The sequence below is a fragment of the Lathamus discolor genome, chromosome 1, assembly GCF_037157495.1.
Source record: "Lathamus discolor isolate bLatDis1 chromosome 1, bLatDis1.hap1, whole genome shotgun sequence".
NCBI classification, from domain to species: domain Eukaryota; kingdom Metazoa; phylum Chordata; class Aves; order Psittaciformes; family Psittacidae; genus Lathamus; species Lathamus discolor.
This window is the reverse complement of record NC_088884.1, coordinates 49907368-49922665: the sequence shown is the minus strand read 5'-3', so window position 1 is coordinate 49922665 and position 15298 is coordinate 49907368. Positions and strand designations below refer to the sequence as shown.

The 15298-nt window shown below is 44.1% G+C and overlaps 1 protein-coding gene across 1 annotated transcript; it reads left to right on the top strand.

Annotated features, from left to right (window-relative positions):
• Positions 1 to 11431: 11431 nt before the first annotated feature.
• BTG1 (BTG anti-proliferation factor 1) lies at positions 11432 to 14258 on the top strand. Its single transcript, XM_065670138.1, has 2 exons — positions 11432 to 11835; positions 12974 to 14258. The coding sequence occupies exons 1-2, from the start codon at positions 11688 to 11690 to the stop codon at positions 13336 to 13338; spliced, it is 513 nt and encodes a 170-aa protein (XP_065526210.1). The 5' UTR covers positions 11432 to 11687; the 3' UTR covers positions 13339 to 14258.
• The last annotated feature ends 1040 nt before the right edge of the window (positions 14259 to 15298 follow it).

Below are 15298 nucleotides of genomic sequence, written 5' to 3'. Positions count from 1 at the left end.
GAAGTGCCCCTTCAGTATTCCAGCATTTTTGATTGATAGCTTTTAAACCCATATGATATGTGCATGGGGTAACCAAAGTTCTCTGGTCCTAGGACTCAGAGCTAGATGCTAAAGGGCTACTGAGTTCTTGAGGTCTATAGTTCCTAACAAGCAACCTTTGGACTTTATCTCTTCACAATGCCTGATAGCATATTCTGCTATTGGTGAAAAAGAACTCAGCTATTTCCCAACTTTTTAAGGCTTTGACAGTTAAAACTGAGAAAAACAAGTGTGAATGTCAGCCAACAGGTCAAAAGACAGGTGAACGAAAAGAAAATTGCCTTGGTAAATTTTAAAGGCAAAGGTTCTAAATCATTCAGCACAGTGAAAAATGTTGTAAAAACCTTGCCCTCTTTCCACAGAAGTCCACGGCAAAATTATTCTGACATCAGAAGAAAGCCTGTTGAATTTGGGAAGTGTATGCACTGGCAAGCAACTGACATCAGTTCACAACCGTGTTGACGTTATGCTTCCAGAAGAGGAATGTGTGGATAAATAAGCTGGTCACCTTCTTTTCAAGGAGTTAGTGTGACTGATATATACTCAGTGAAGAATTTAGTAATGATAATTATAAAAGTACTTGGAGAGGAGTCATGACACTTATATACATACAAAAAATACTCCACTGCCTTTGTTTCATTTGCTTCAGAAACGAGTACATGTAAAAGTCTCCTCCACCCTCCATTAAACATCTGCTTGGTCTCCAATCTTTGGAGTTAATGAGCAACACTATTGCATTTTTATGTGACCATCTATACCTTTATTTACTACAGGTAATCCTTTATGTCCCTGTCTTCACAAAGGAGAGTGTTTACCCTTATCAGGAATAGTAAAACTGCTATTGCCTTTGTTCTAAACCGTCCACTGATGACATAAGCATTTCTGCGGTCAATGTAACTGCTTTATAGCCCGAGTGGGGAAGGTAAAGAATGCTTCTGGCCCTTACAAACACAGGGTCAAAATGATTTGAGATTATCAGATTAAAAATTAAATGAGATCCGCAGTTATCAAATGCACCATAAGATGGCAAAATGCGAACTTTGCATCTGCACCCCAAGAAATTGGGATTCTTCACATCAAAGCTCCTCAAGGTTTGGAGCCCTCATAGCTGTTGTACTCTTCTGAGGGTTGTAATTACTCTTCAAATCTCAAGCAACTGAAGGTCATCTTGTCATAGGTTTGGCCACTGGCTGAAATATTGAGGTTAAATCAACAAAGCAGAGAAGTAAGGTTTGGTTCATCATTCTAAGATTGTCTGTTTTGTGTTGAAATCACTGCAGTAGTCCAGCAATTTAAGATATGTACATGAGAAATTCAGGTTTCAATCGCTATTTCTTACTGTACATTCCACTACTTTAAAAATGAAAAAGATGACTAGTGTTCAGGAAATATCAGCTATTACTAAGCCATCTTTATATAAACTACTGAATTTGCCTTTGATATAAAGTAGGAAATTGCATAACTGATGGCCAGATCATTTCCTCTAGGACTGGAGCAACTGAAGGAGCTCTCTTATGGTAACTCCTGGACATCCTTAGCAATGTGTTGATACTCTGGTATCAATACAGAAAATCCAGGGGGTATGCACCCAACACTTGAAGGGAGCTTTGAACAGATCTGGAATTTTCTGGTGGGGTGTGTGCAAGGGAAGAGAGGGAGGAAATAGCAAAGATTTTTGTTGTTATTAGGGTTTGCTTTTTTAATTTTATTTATGTGAAACAAGTGCTTGGGTGCTGGCAGCACCAACTTTGGCATGGCTCTACTGAAACCACGCTGCCTGGTAGATAGATGAGACTGAAGCTCTGAGCTGGTGGGAGGAGATGACTCTGCAGGAAATACCCTACAGCTCCAGGGTAACAAAACTGAGTGGAAACAATGAAGGCATGTCTACACGGAGGAAAGGAATGCACTGTAGACATTCCCTGCCTTGGCCTTGCACATGTTGGTTTCTTGGTATGAAGTAGTGCAGTTTCAGGGACTGAGCTGGCTGCAATGACGTGGTATCAGAGTAGGGCTGACACAGCTGGTGGGGCATGTTCCTGTTCCATAGACTAGATGTGCATGGCTTTAGCTCTCCCTTCTCCCTTGACATCTCATATGAATTTCTACTTTCTCCCTCTCTACTGACTGCTACCCAAGTTGTGGGGCACAATAGAATCATAGAATCATAGAATAGTTAGGGTTGGAAAGCACCTCAAGATCATCTAGTTCCAACCCCCCCCCTGCCATAGGCAGGGACACCTCACACCAAACCATCCCACACAAGGCTTCATCCACCCTGGCCTTGAACACTGCCAGGGATGGAGCACTCACAACCCCCCTGGGCAACCCGTTCCTGTGCCTCACCACCCTAACAGGGAAGAATTTCCTCCTTATATCCAATCTAAACTTCCCCTGTTTAAGTTTTAACCCGTTACCCCTTGTCCTGTCACCTCAGTCCCTAATGAAGGGTCCCTCCGCAGCATCCCTATAGGCCCCCTTCAGGTAGTGGAAGGCTGCTATGAGGTCTCCATGCAGCCTTCTCTTCTCCAGGCTGAACAGCCCCAACTTCCTCAGCCTATCTTCATACAGGAGGTGCTCCAGTCCCCTGATCATCCTTGTGGCCCTCCTCTGGACTTGTTCCAGCAGTTCCATGTCCTTCTTATGTTGAGGAAGAAAACGTTGCCACAAAGACATCTTATGAAGATCTTTAAGGGATGCTTTATGCGATTGCTATACCTCTCATGCATTTTTTTATAAGCAGGCTTTCCTCAAGCAGTGAATTTAAAAAAAAAATAAATCATGTTTGAAGAAAATCAGAGTGTCCTCTTAAATAATTTAAAAGTTAATTGAGATGCAAAAAAGGAAGGAAAAAGTTCTGCAGCAGTAGGTTCATCCTCTGCAAGCTTGGGATCTTGTATTAATGCATTGCGTAGTTGTGAAGAAAATGGCTTTCTATCTTTGCCTGCTGGAACACTCTGTTCCCTGCTTCCAGGAACACTTAATGCCGCTCAAAGCATGTGTACCCAGCACTGCATGGAAGAATCGAGCGGCTCCTCCCACACAGCCAGGCACATCTCCTTTCTATTGTAAGAGAGGTATCAAGCAGCTTTTTTGTTCCTCTGTGTCTGGAAATGCATCAGAGGGGAAAATGGTCACTGTTTGAAGGTGGTGTTGGAAGCAGAAGACGAACAGACTTAGATCACAAGGCTATGCTTTTTTAGATTCAGAAATGCTTTGCATTGCTTTTTTTATTATTATTATTAAAAAGCTGTGCTTTTCTTGTTTTTCATTGCAGGCCTGTTCGAGACATCTGGTTAATCAGAACTAATGGCCTAATTTTATAGAGGTACATGTTTCTGCTGTCTGGTCTTTCCTGATGTTCTTTAAAAACAATGGAGGAAAAGAAATGATTTCTTTTTCGGTGAGATAAAAGGAGCCTACTACCTCTGCTTGTATGTAGGCCCCTCTCCTCCCTTTTCTAGTGCTATCAAGCATGCTCATATTTGTATTAGCAGTCAGATAGCTCATGTCCTGCAAAACCAGTACCATTAGAACTGTTTTCTTTTTTTTTTTTTTTTTAGGAATTGGCAATTTAAAAGCTGGTTCCTCAGTTTATGGCACATCTCTCAGAAAGGAGAAAAAGCATGCGGTGGGAGCTCTGAGATGCAAAGTCTTGGGATATATGCCCTAAAATCATGATCCTGTTGATTTGCAATTATATGGATAATCTCATCAAAGTCAGGGAGATTACTCACATGAGTGTATTTAGGAAAGGAAGTTAGTGAGTGTTCATTGCTTCTGGGGAAAGAGTTCAAGTTGCACAGGGGCTGGCCAAGCAGATTAATTTTAGGCATGCAACATGCAATACAATCCCGTTAAAGGGATGAATGTCTGTATTTTCACACAGCATGTTTGAAGTGTTCACACATAAATGCAGTTAAACAGCAATATATGCACAGCTGCACAATTAAGCAAGAACTGTGTATCTGTGATTTTTTTCCCCTACCTGATTATATCCAGAAAATCTGTCAGTACTCAAAAGAAGGTAATATACAGACTCTCAATGTGATGTTCCCTCAGCCTGCCAAATCTGTTCTAGAGAGCTAATTATATTAATTTTGTCCTGAGAATTTACTGGCTACATTTTTGTCTCTGATTAAAATGCTCGAGTTAATACCACTGGAAGGAGAAGAAAAAGCTGTAATAGGAGCAGTGCCATGACTACAAATGACAATGGGAGAGTAAGTTGTGGTAAGTGTTGGCTAGGAAAAATGAAAAATAAAATGGAATGTGCCTGTTTTTACAGGAGTGTATTCATTATGTTGAATATGCAGGATTTAGATGTGACAAACTACAACCATCCTTTGCCCAGCGAGGCTGTGAATGCTCCATCCCTGGCAGTGTTCAAAGCTGGGCTGGACGAAGCCTTGGGTGGCATGGTTTAGTGTGAGGAGTCCCTGCCCATGGCAGGGGGGTGGGGATGAGATGATCTTAAGGTCCTTTCCAACCCTAACTATTCTATGATTCTATGAAAGAACAGAAAACAGCTAATCTAAAATCATTTGTCCTCCAAAGCCAGACCCTGCACTGGATGAAGCATGAATAGGAGCACCTGATTTACATCCAAACCCATCATGCCCAGCTTTGGCAGGGGGATGTTATGAATTTGCGCGGCAGGTGCGTGTCTACCTACATACTACAGTCACTGTTTTACTGATTCTTCTGTCTTAATAAGTGAATAGTGGGCAAGCTCCTTGTAGTCTGTGCAGGTCTAGCCTAAAACCCCAGTATTACCATCACCATGTCTCCATGTTTTGCTATTTTGAGGTATTTTTGAGACAGAGATTTGCCGAAGGTGTGCAGCTAGTTTTTAATACCAGGTCCAAAGACTCTATCCATTTCAAAGTGTACCTGGTTTCCAAATCATAAAAGCAAATAAAACTGCTTAAGAGAATTTTATGACATAACTGGAAATTAAATGAAAGGTGTTTTGTTTTGGGTTTTTTTTCTTTTCCTCAGATATTTTAAATTTTTCTTTAAAAACCTTTCTAGTTTTTTTTTACCCACATCATAGAATCATAGAATGTTTTGGGTTGGAAAGGACCTTAAGATCATCTAGTTCCAACCCCCCTGCCATGAGCAGGGACATCTTCCATTAGACCAGGTTGCTCATCAAAGTACATAATCTGCAAATACGAAGGGAAAAAATAACACTTGCAGGACCAACATAGTGGTTTATTAAAATCTTTAATTATTTTGATGAAATTTGCACCCAAAATCTGCAGACATAGTTCTAACATATGGAAATACTGTTACGAAAATATTATTAAAATTCCTGTGTTTTGGCTAATATAGTCAGGCTGATGGACTCTTCACTGTATGAAGTTCTGTACTGGAGATTATCTTCATAAAAAGATGTATTTAGATGGATCAGATGTTTAGATGCTTATTCTGTGGACAAACATTATGCAGAAGGCCACATTATAAACCCATACTGATTTTTGCTGTGCTTAACGCAGTAGCTAATAAGGTTTTTCTAGATGTAATCTTCTTTCCCTGCTGCTGATTCCATGCCTCCTCAACTACTAGCATAAATACCAGAAGAAACCAACTTGTGGTTGAGCTGAGAACACTACTTGTTATTGCTGTGACACCTGTGGAGGGACCTACTGCCTTTAAACCTAGAAATCACCCCTTCAAGAACACCACTTAATGTGGAATTAAACATGGGAATAAATGTTAGGCTTTCCTCCCTTCAGATTCTTTAAGCTGCTTCAGTGTCATGAAGAATCCCTGAAATGCCTAAGGGATGTCAGGATATTCTTCTTCCATCAGGCTACCTCTGTTGGCTCTCCCTCTGCTTGACCATGGGGGGCCCAACAGCCACGCTGACCGACACAGGCTGTTCTGGCAGCCATGGAGTCATGGAATCAAGTAAGTTGGAAAAGACCTTCAAGATCGCCAGTCAATGCAAGAGCCCATATACAGCCACAATGGAAAAGGGAGTTCAGAAATTATTTCAGGCTTTCCTAAATCTATACCATAGGCCAGAAAGGAAAATGCTGGGAAACAGAGAACTCTAAACCTCTTTATCAGCCCTTCCATCCCAGCTGCACTATGAAAAACTACTGGAGAGGCAAAAATCTGGAATTTGAGATTACAACATTTGATTGCAGAGCATGACAACAAATGGTTAAATCATTCTTTCCACTTTAAAGCTCCTTTCACTTTAATATTATTGTTAATAACTTCCCCATGCAGGATTGCAATGTCTGATTGTTTATCTCATCTATACTAGCCTCTCCTGTTTTATTCATAAGTGCATACAAATGAAAAAATTGGCTGTGCAGTAATGGTTATGTATAATTCTGTGTTGTCAGGAGCTCTCTATTGACAAGCTTTCAAATAATCTTCTTCTATTGTCTTCTTAAATTTTTGTTGTTACTGGATCTGAACTATGATTGTTTTGTTAAAAACAAGCTCCCCATGTGCTGCCACACCTGCTACCATCCCACTTGAAAAAAAAACCCATCATCTTTATAACAAAAACAGAATACTATTTTCTGAATTTGCTTTTTATCTGCTACATGTGCATGCTGTCACATGCTGTTTGCTGAAATCAAAGCAATAGCATAGGAAAAGCCTTCTGTTCAATCTGTTCTGGCCAGATTCTGGTTTTTGCCACCTGAGGCTCATGCCATAAGGAATATCTTCTCTGTAAGTGGTCCCTTTGAAATCAAACTTATCTCCCACAGAGCAAGCCTTTTCTCCATGGAATAAGTGCAGCAGAATTTTGTCTTTTTAGGGTGTCATGAGTTGGTTTTCCTGAAATTACTTTTGCTGACTGCTTCCCCTTGTCTCTCTGAGTCTTTCCATCCCCCCTCAAGCTTCCTGCAGTGGCAAAGATGTTTGCTCGACTATTGCTGGCCCACAGAACAGGCCTCTGGGATTTGTTCCACTTGCTTACACAGGACTCTACTTGTGTGATAAATGGTTTAAGGAATTCATTTCCTGATAGACCAATCTGTAACTGTGTGCATGCGTGTATGTGTGTTTGTGTACGAGTGAGCATGCTGAGGGAGACGGGGGTTCCCACTATGGTCACAAATGAGACTTTTGCCCTATCTCTGACTCATACCAGTCTGTTTTATGCTTTCAGAAGCATGACTTCTCCATTTTGGAAGACTATGTGACTGACTTCTTCACTCCCAAGCTTTTTCAGGATAAAACACTCATTGCTACAACACTGCGGTTACTTTCAATGTCGTAATGCTGGGTTGAGAAAAAGGCTTACAATCAGAGCTTACAATAACAGCCCTTATCCCTGCTTCTACTGCAGACTGCCACCTTCCATGTGGGCTAGATCCATAAGACAATTCTAAGCCTGGGTCTGAACCTGAGCTTGGGTGCAAACATTTCTTGTGGCAACACAATATAATGACAACCTACTCTCAAAGCTTCAGGGATACCCCTTGAGAGGAACCTAAGGGCCCTCATCTTGCAGGGATGGGGGCTAACTGCGTCTATCTTCATCTTAAGGGATGGCTGTGGACTCTCTGGTTACATCTGCCTCCTGGAATAGCAACTTCATGTTGCTACAGCTGTAACTACATATTCAGAGCAAAGATTGAAGGGCGCTAAACATTAATACATGTTTTATGCATCCCAGGCTTAGCTTTCCTCTGCAGAAACAAAAAATAAAGAAGCAACCTCTTGCAGTTTCAAATATCTGCTAAATGACAAAAATAATGTGGCATCTTAATAACATTAGCCTACACTAAACTCTATACATAGAATGGATTGTTGTTGTATTTTATGTATTGCAAACAGTACTCTTCATCTAACTGGTGAGAGAAAGCTTATGCCAATCTAAGGCACATATACAGCTTTTTGGAAACAAATACCAATTGTTTCTCAACTGTTACTTCTTTTAGGTCAATGCCAAACAGTGCAAAACCACAGCTAGAACTGACAGTGAAATAGGAAGAGAACAGACCTAACACTTTTCTACACTGAAAGGCTTTAACAAGACACCACAGCAAAAGCCTAGAACACTTTCAGACTTTCATGCATTTCTTTGTTCTGTCAGAAATAATTTCCCAAACAGGAAAAAAAAAAAAAAAACACCACCTCAAAACATGCTGTACATGTAGTGCCTTTATTTTCACAAACGAATATATACTAATTCAGCCTCTAAAACCAGGACTTTTTTTTTTTTAATCAAATAATTCTAATTCTTCTCCTTTGAACTATTGAATCTTCCCACTTATATAAAGAACACTCAGCAGCTTCCTTCTGAAAAAGCTGGGAAAAAGAGCATGTTGCAACAGTTGCAGGGTGTGTATGTGTGTGTGGCACAGATAAAAGTAGTTGCATTTCATTTACTTATTTCCATTATGACAGAACTCACAAAGTGCTAGGCTCTCTCCAAACCAATGGCGAGAAACAGCTCCTGCCAAAACAACATGAAAGAAGTGGTGTAAAGGTTGCATTGTGTTGCTTAAAAGTTAGGAAACAGCAGAAGCTGGGTTGCCAGTACAACCTTAATTCAACCTTTTTGTGTATATTCATTATGATCAAGTCTTTAATTACATCATCGCATACTCTTTTTTCTTTATTTTCTCTCTCTAGGGCCACTGCCTCATTTAAAGTATCAGATGGGCTGAATAAGGCAGTTGTTAAACGTTTACATTTATCTTCTTCAGCACCCTGCCGTTAAGGTATCCGTGAGCATCTTGCACTACTGACCAGGCAAACTACCTCCTCTGTGTCTGGAGCTGCAGAGGCAGGATAGACAGTTGGGACCTGGCTACTACTTCCTATATCCCAAAATGTACAGATGCTGAGAAGTCTGGAGCAAAATACTGGATCAGTGAAACACACTGACATACTGGCACGAGGTTAAGCCCATCAATGGGCTAAGGTACGGCCAGTTTCTCTGATGTTCTCCACTGAAGACCTTTCAAAGAAAGCTGACTCTCCTTAATACCATGAGCTGTATGCCAAAATCATCGTTGCTAAGAGCCTGCATACTTTACAGATGAGGATCTTTGTAAGCACTTCACAGGCAGGAAACGGCAGCAGCTCCTTTGTTATCCGACCATAGGTCTGAGATGGAGGCGGAGTTGCTTAGACTGGGAAAACAAGATAGTCCTCTGCATCAGCAGCTTCTGTTACCTGCTCCCTCCCACAGGTAGGGATGAGATCGTGCTGGCAGGCATCTTACAGTGCCTTCCCCTCGATGTTACACTTAAACTGCATGCTGGTTGCACAGGAAAAACACCGAGGTAGTTCGTTCCTTCCTAGTAGACTGCACAGCTATTTACCCTTTCCATAGACAAGACCCTTTTTATACATGCTGTAACTGATCAGAAGCAACAGGAACTATCTTGATCGCTAAAGTGCTTTTAATTTATTCACTTTGCAGGAGATTTGAGGGAAACCTTTTGATGGTCTCGCTTTAAAACAAACAAATGAAAAAAGATTAAAAAATCCAACCTATGAACAGAGCAGAAATGGCAGCTCTAGATATCCCACACACACTGCAGAACACTGGTAAGGATGTACAGACGGCTGGCACCTATGGAGCAGCAACAGGAGGAGCCAGATTACCAGCTCCTCCCTTCTCACAGGACAGACGGACAGCTCATGATCACTAGCACAATATTCAGAGGTTAGTAGGGGCAAAATGGATGAGACTGTGCTCTGAAACCCACACCAACAATTTTAGTATACTGTAAAGCTGCGAGTTTAAGCTCTCGGGATTATCTTTTGAGGGTGTTTTGCAGATCTCCCCTGTGCATAGACAGTCAAAGACAGAGCCCTTGGAGGCTGAGAGTCACACAGAATAGCTCCTGAGTGCAGAGAAAAAGGCCAAAACCCCAGGTAAGCTCCAACACCAAGAAGCAAAAAATGGTGTACTTTCATCTTTCATTCAAATTATGTTACACGTGTATTTTTATATATTTCATTATAGAATTACTAAAGAAGAAATCTTAGGATTTAATTGTGTGCTATTGTTATGCCTTTAATGGTCTGATTTCTGATCTTTGACTGGAAGAACTATACATGTAAATATCTGGCTGTATTCATTTGCAGCTTTGCACAGGGGCAGGGCATATACCTTACGGGAAGAGTGAGTTTTCTATTAAGGTACACTGTGTTTTCAACGACAAAAATAAAATAAAATTGAAAAAAAGGAGAAGAAAAAATACTTCTGCTGCTTCTTTTATCTCCTCTTTGGTTTTGCAAAAAGAGACACACGGCATTTGGAGGCTTCAGATTTTACACTCTTACTGGCCATCGCTAGTTGAGCAACATACATCAGTCCTCCTGCCTACAGAGAGGGTTTTTCCCCTTTCAAGGCAAGTGATGGAAAAAACAGTAATTGTGTAGTCCCGAGGGAGAATATGCCGTTGAGCAGCGTGCAAGAGGTGCATGGAAGACTAGAAGTTGTATTTTTGGGGTGTCCTCAGCCTGGGCTGAGGCTTGGTCGGTGGCCTGGGGGAAGCCCCTTCGCCACGCTTGCCACGGGGCACGGTGGCCCACCAGTTCCCAGAGGCAGGGCTTTTGCTCTGCGCAAAGGACCCTGCCTGAAGCCCCTCATGTCACCGTGGTTTCTCGGCCATGGTGAACAAGCGTGAGGACACAGCCGCAGCTCGGACCCCCGGCGTGCCGGGTGCAGGAGCGGTCCCAGGGGGGCACTCCGGGAAAGGGAGAAAGCGGCGCCGCCTCCGAAGGGGGTAAACAAACAGATCCTCGAGCCCCGCCGCCGCGGCTGGTCGCACCGCGCAGGCAGGTACGGGCACGCTCCGCCGCACGCACACCGCGGGGCCAGGCGCAGCGCCAGGGCAGTGAAAGAAGTTCACCCGCCTGCGCGCTCCCGCTGCCCGCCCGCCGCTGACGTGGCTCAGCTCTCCCCAGATACAGCGCACTGCCGCCGCTCGGCCCCCGCGCCGCGCCGCTCTAACGTGGCAGCCGCCCCCGGCTGCGCACCCGCGCAGGCAGGCCTCGCTGCCTCCGCGCGGCGCACCCCTCATCCCCCTCGCCCCGCCGGTGCGCGGATTACGGGCGCCGCTCTCACTCCTCGGGCGGGACTTGCGCGGGAACGCACGGCACAAGCACTACCCCCACCACTGCCCTGCAGGGAGGCTCCGCGCACGCCGAGGCACTTGCGCGGCGCACTATTCCCTACGCCGAGTTCCGCGCACCCCCACGCCCCTCCGCGCGTACCGGCTCTATTTGTTTACAATCGATTACGTCACCACCCCCTCCCCTCCGCCCCGCTCGCCGTCCCCGCCCCGCCGCCCGCCGTCACAATGGTGCGATCGCCGTATTGGCGGCGGCGCGCCCCCGGCGCCCTGACGCTGCTTCCGTCTGCCGGGGTCTATAAGAGGCGGCGTGCGGCGCGCAGCTCCCTTCGCTTCTCGCTACAGGAAATGCGGGGAGCGCTGCTGCGGCCGCCGCTGCTGCCGCCGCCGCCCCCCTGCCGAAGGAAGAGGAGGTGGAGGCTGCCGCCCGCGGGATGTGAGCTGGGCTCCGCCGCACGCTCCTCTCCCAGTTAGAGCCGTGCCGTCCCCGTCCCGCTCCGCGCCGCTCGCCCCGCGCCCCGTCCCTTCCCAGCGCCGGCCGTCCCGGAGAGCTGGCTGCCGCCCGCCGCCGCCTCCATGCATCCCGCCCTGTACACCCGGGCCAGCATGATACGCGAGATCGCCGCGGCAGTGGGCTTCATCTCCAAGTTCTTGCGGACCAAGGGGCTGATGAACGAACGGCAGCTGCAGACCTTCAGCCAGAGCCTGCAGGAGCTGCTGGCAGGTGAGGCGGCGCGGGGCGGAGGGAGCCGCGCTACCCCTCTCCAGCGTGGGGCCGCCCGCCCGGGACGGCGGGGTGCGGGCGGCAGCTCCGGTCGGAGCATCGCCGAGCCCAGCGGGCGGGTGGAAGGGGAAGTGGGGCTGGGGCCGGTGCGGGGCTCCGTGGTAGCGGCTCCCCCCTCCCAGGGATCCCCCGTCGGTTCCGAGGCGGCTTCCTCGGGTGGGGGCGGCAGGAGTGGGCTGTAAACAAAAGGGGCTCGGCAGCACCCCCCTTGGCTCCTTAGACAAAGCGTTCCGAGCAGCCCGGACATGGGCTCCGCTCCAAGGGCTCAAGCCGCCCAGTTTACACAAGGAAAAATGCTCCGAAGTTGCGATTTTTTTTTTTGTCAGTAAAACTAAACGGTGGACCATGAGTCTCAGTTCCCCTTTCTTCTGGAAAATCTTGTAGCCACCTGACAGCCCTGGTTAGGATCAAATACCGAGGGTTTCTTCGCTGCCCTGTGGGTTTTGTAATCCCGAGCCTATGTCCCAGTGCGCTTGACAGTGCCTATAAGTAGCCTCAGACCAAGAGGGTTTTGGGTGGGATAACACTCCTAAGGTAAGTGAAGTCATTGCTGTCTCGCCCTGGAAAACAGGCTGGGAAGAGCAGTGGTGAAATACAGCTTGAGTCAGTCGTTAAACGCTGCCCAGCTCCTTCCGTGTTTATTTTTTGGGTCTTCTTAGAATGTGAAGATCTAAGCATGGTTGTGATCTCGAGAGGAGGCTGGAAAGGTGCTTTTTCACTTCTTGGTTCTGGAGTTTTGAAGCCCTTGAGTTTTTCTGCTGGGTGTGCAGTCACTTTTGTATTCTAGTTTGTTTCTGTGAATGCCAGGAAATTGCATTTTATTCCCTTAAGATGGCAAATGTTCTCTGTGTATAGTAGCATGAAATGGTAACTTTGTACACAAGTGTTTCCCAAGGGGTGCTGCAGTTATGTAAATCATCAGCAAGAATAAAGGGTGTAATGATTTTTCAGGTCACTCAATGCTAAAACAGCTTTCCCAACATCTCGAGGCGTGAAAGTTGCAAGCGAGCAATGATCACTGTGCGTCTTTTTGAACAGGGAATTAAGGAGGATAATTTTATTTTATTTTATTTTATAGAACATTATAAACACCACTGGTTCCCAGAAAAGCCATGCAAGGGATCAGGTTACCGATGTATCCGGATCAACCATAAAATGGATCCTCTCATTGGACAGGCAGCACAGCGGATTGGATTGAGCAGTCAGGAACTGTTCCAGCTTCTTCCCAGCGAACTCACTCTATGGGTTGACCCGTATGAAGTGTCCTATCGTATTGGAGAGGATGGCTCCATCTGTGTGCTGTATGAAGCTGCACCAGCAGGAGGTAGCCAAAATAGCACCAACATGCAGATGGTAGACAGCAGAATAAGCTGTAAGGAGGAACTTCTCTTGGGCAGAACTAGCCCTTCCAAAAGCTACAATATGATGACTGTATCAGGTTAAGATATAGTCTGTGGATGGATCACCTTAAAAATGGATGGATAAATTTGGTTTTTACTTTGGGTGGGCACCTCTGGGGATGGATTATGGAATTTAAACCATGTCACAGCTGTGAAGATCTGGCACACGTTAGAGTGGTATACTTTAAAGTGACAGTGCCATAGTTTGGACAGTACCTTTCAGTGATTTAATAGCCTGTGAGTCAAAATGATTGCAACTTGCTAGGGAGTGAAGAAGATCTAGGAAGGGTCAGTTTCTCCAAGACATCTTACTTTAATTTCTACACCAATTTTCAACCCCAGTCTGTATTTATAAAGTGATTCTCTGCGGTAGGTCTTGCAGAGTAAATTTGCACTATTACATTTATTAATTGTTAGCATTTTTGGCAGCTCAGTAACAAGACTTATGAACACCATAGTACTGGAAATTTTACTTTTCAGACTTTTACCTAGCACTTACAAATATGTATAAATGTACATAAGATAAACTAGTAAGTATGACCTGGGGAAATGGTCAGATCTTTACATTGGACTCAAAAGTAGCAAGTGATCAGAATCTGCCATGGCAACAGGCTTTAAAAAGACCTTATAAAGACACTGTCTGAACTGTGGTGTTAGCACCAGCCAGCTATCTGTACATTTGCTAGCTTGTAGTTTTCTAAGACTGAGTAAACTTCTTATTTTTAGAAAGTGGAGGTCTGGTTTGTAATTTCCTTGTTCTTAATTGGGTAAAAGTCTTTTTCCACAAACCACCATCTATTTTGTGAACTTTGTTAGTCATCTTTTATTTGGTAAATTATGAACTGGTGTAAATTTGTACAGTTCATGTATATTGATTGTGGCAAAGTTGTACAGATTTCTATATTTTGGATGAGAAATTTTTCTTCTCTCTATAATAAATTGTTTCCTATCTTGGCATTTTAATTAATCTCCTGTCGTGATTACATAGGATCAGTTAAACTATTTTTGTCTCACAGTAGAAACAAAACAGGTACTATAAAGGCTTAAGAACGTCAATGGCACCCTGATGCTAGGAGACACTTGGTACAGACATGGATTAATGAAGACCTCATATATAAATGCTTGAGAAGTTTAGGGAAACACAATGATGTACATGTCACTTTAAATCTTTTAAAATCAGTCAATGTGGAAATAACTCCAGGGCCAATAATTCCAGGATATAAGGAAAAGGTACAGAAATAACATCCGCCAAAGATGACTTGAATAAATCCAGAGGATTAAAGTTTACTTGGCTTCCTGATGAAGGATATAGCAAACCTAAATGTCCATTTTGACCTACTTGCTCACGAGTTCTCAGTTCTTCCCTGATGGATTCCCTGCTCAATAAGTTTCTGGGGCAAGTGTCCCTTAGCCTTAAGAGCAGGTTAACCACTCTACAGAAAGGTTGCTCGCCTTTTGCTTTCTTCAGATGCAAGACTTTCACTTTAGAAATCATTAAGATGGGATTCAACAAAAGGTATGTAGATCTTTTTTCCCAAACTTAAAAGGTTGGTTGAGGCCCATACTTACATTTGTGTTCAAAGTTAATGAATGATGTGGAGATGTGATTCACTTAAGCACCACACCATCATTTATATACAGCACAGTGGTTAGTTACACTTGAGAGGAATTCCTTACCACTTTATTTATGCTTGCTGAAGTACCGGAGTAAAACTCAAGAGCTTTCTGTTCCTTATCTCTTGTGTGCTTTGTTTTGTGAGTATTTAATAAAAGGCCTACCCAACTTAGTCACTTCAGTTAGGAGAAATGCTGCTTTTTCTCTGAAGGAAGAATAATCATTACTTGCCAACTGTTTAATAGCTTGAACAGAACTGAGCTTTAGACTTTCATGCATTGTGGCAGCTGCTACTCAAATATGAGCCTTTACAATGTAGCAATCCTAATGTCATATCTAGTTCAATCTTCTGCTCTGTAATATAACTGATTATAGATAAGCAAAAACG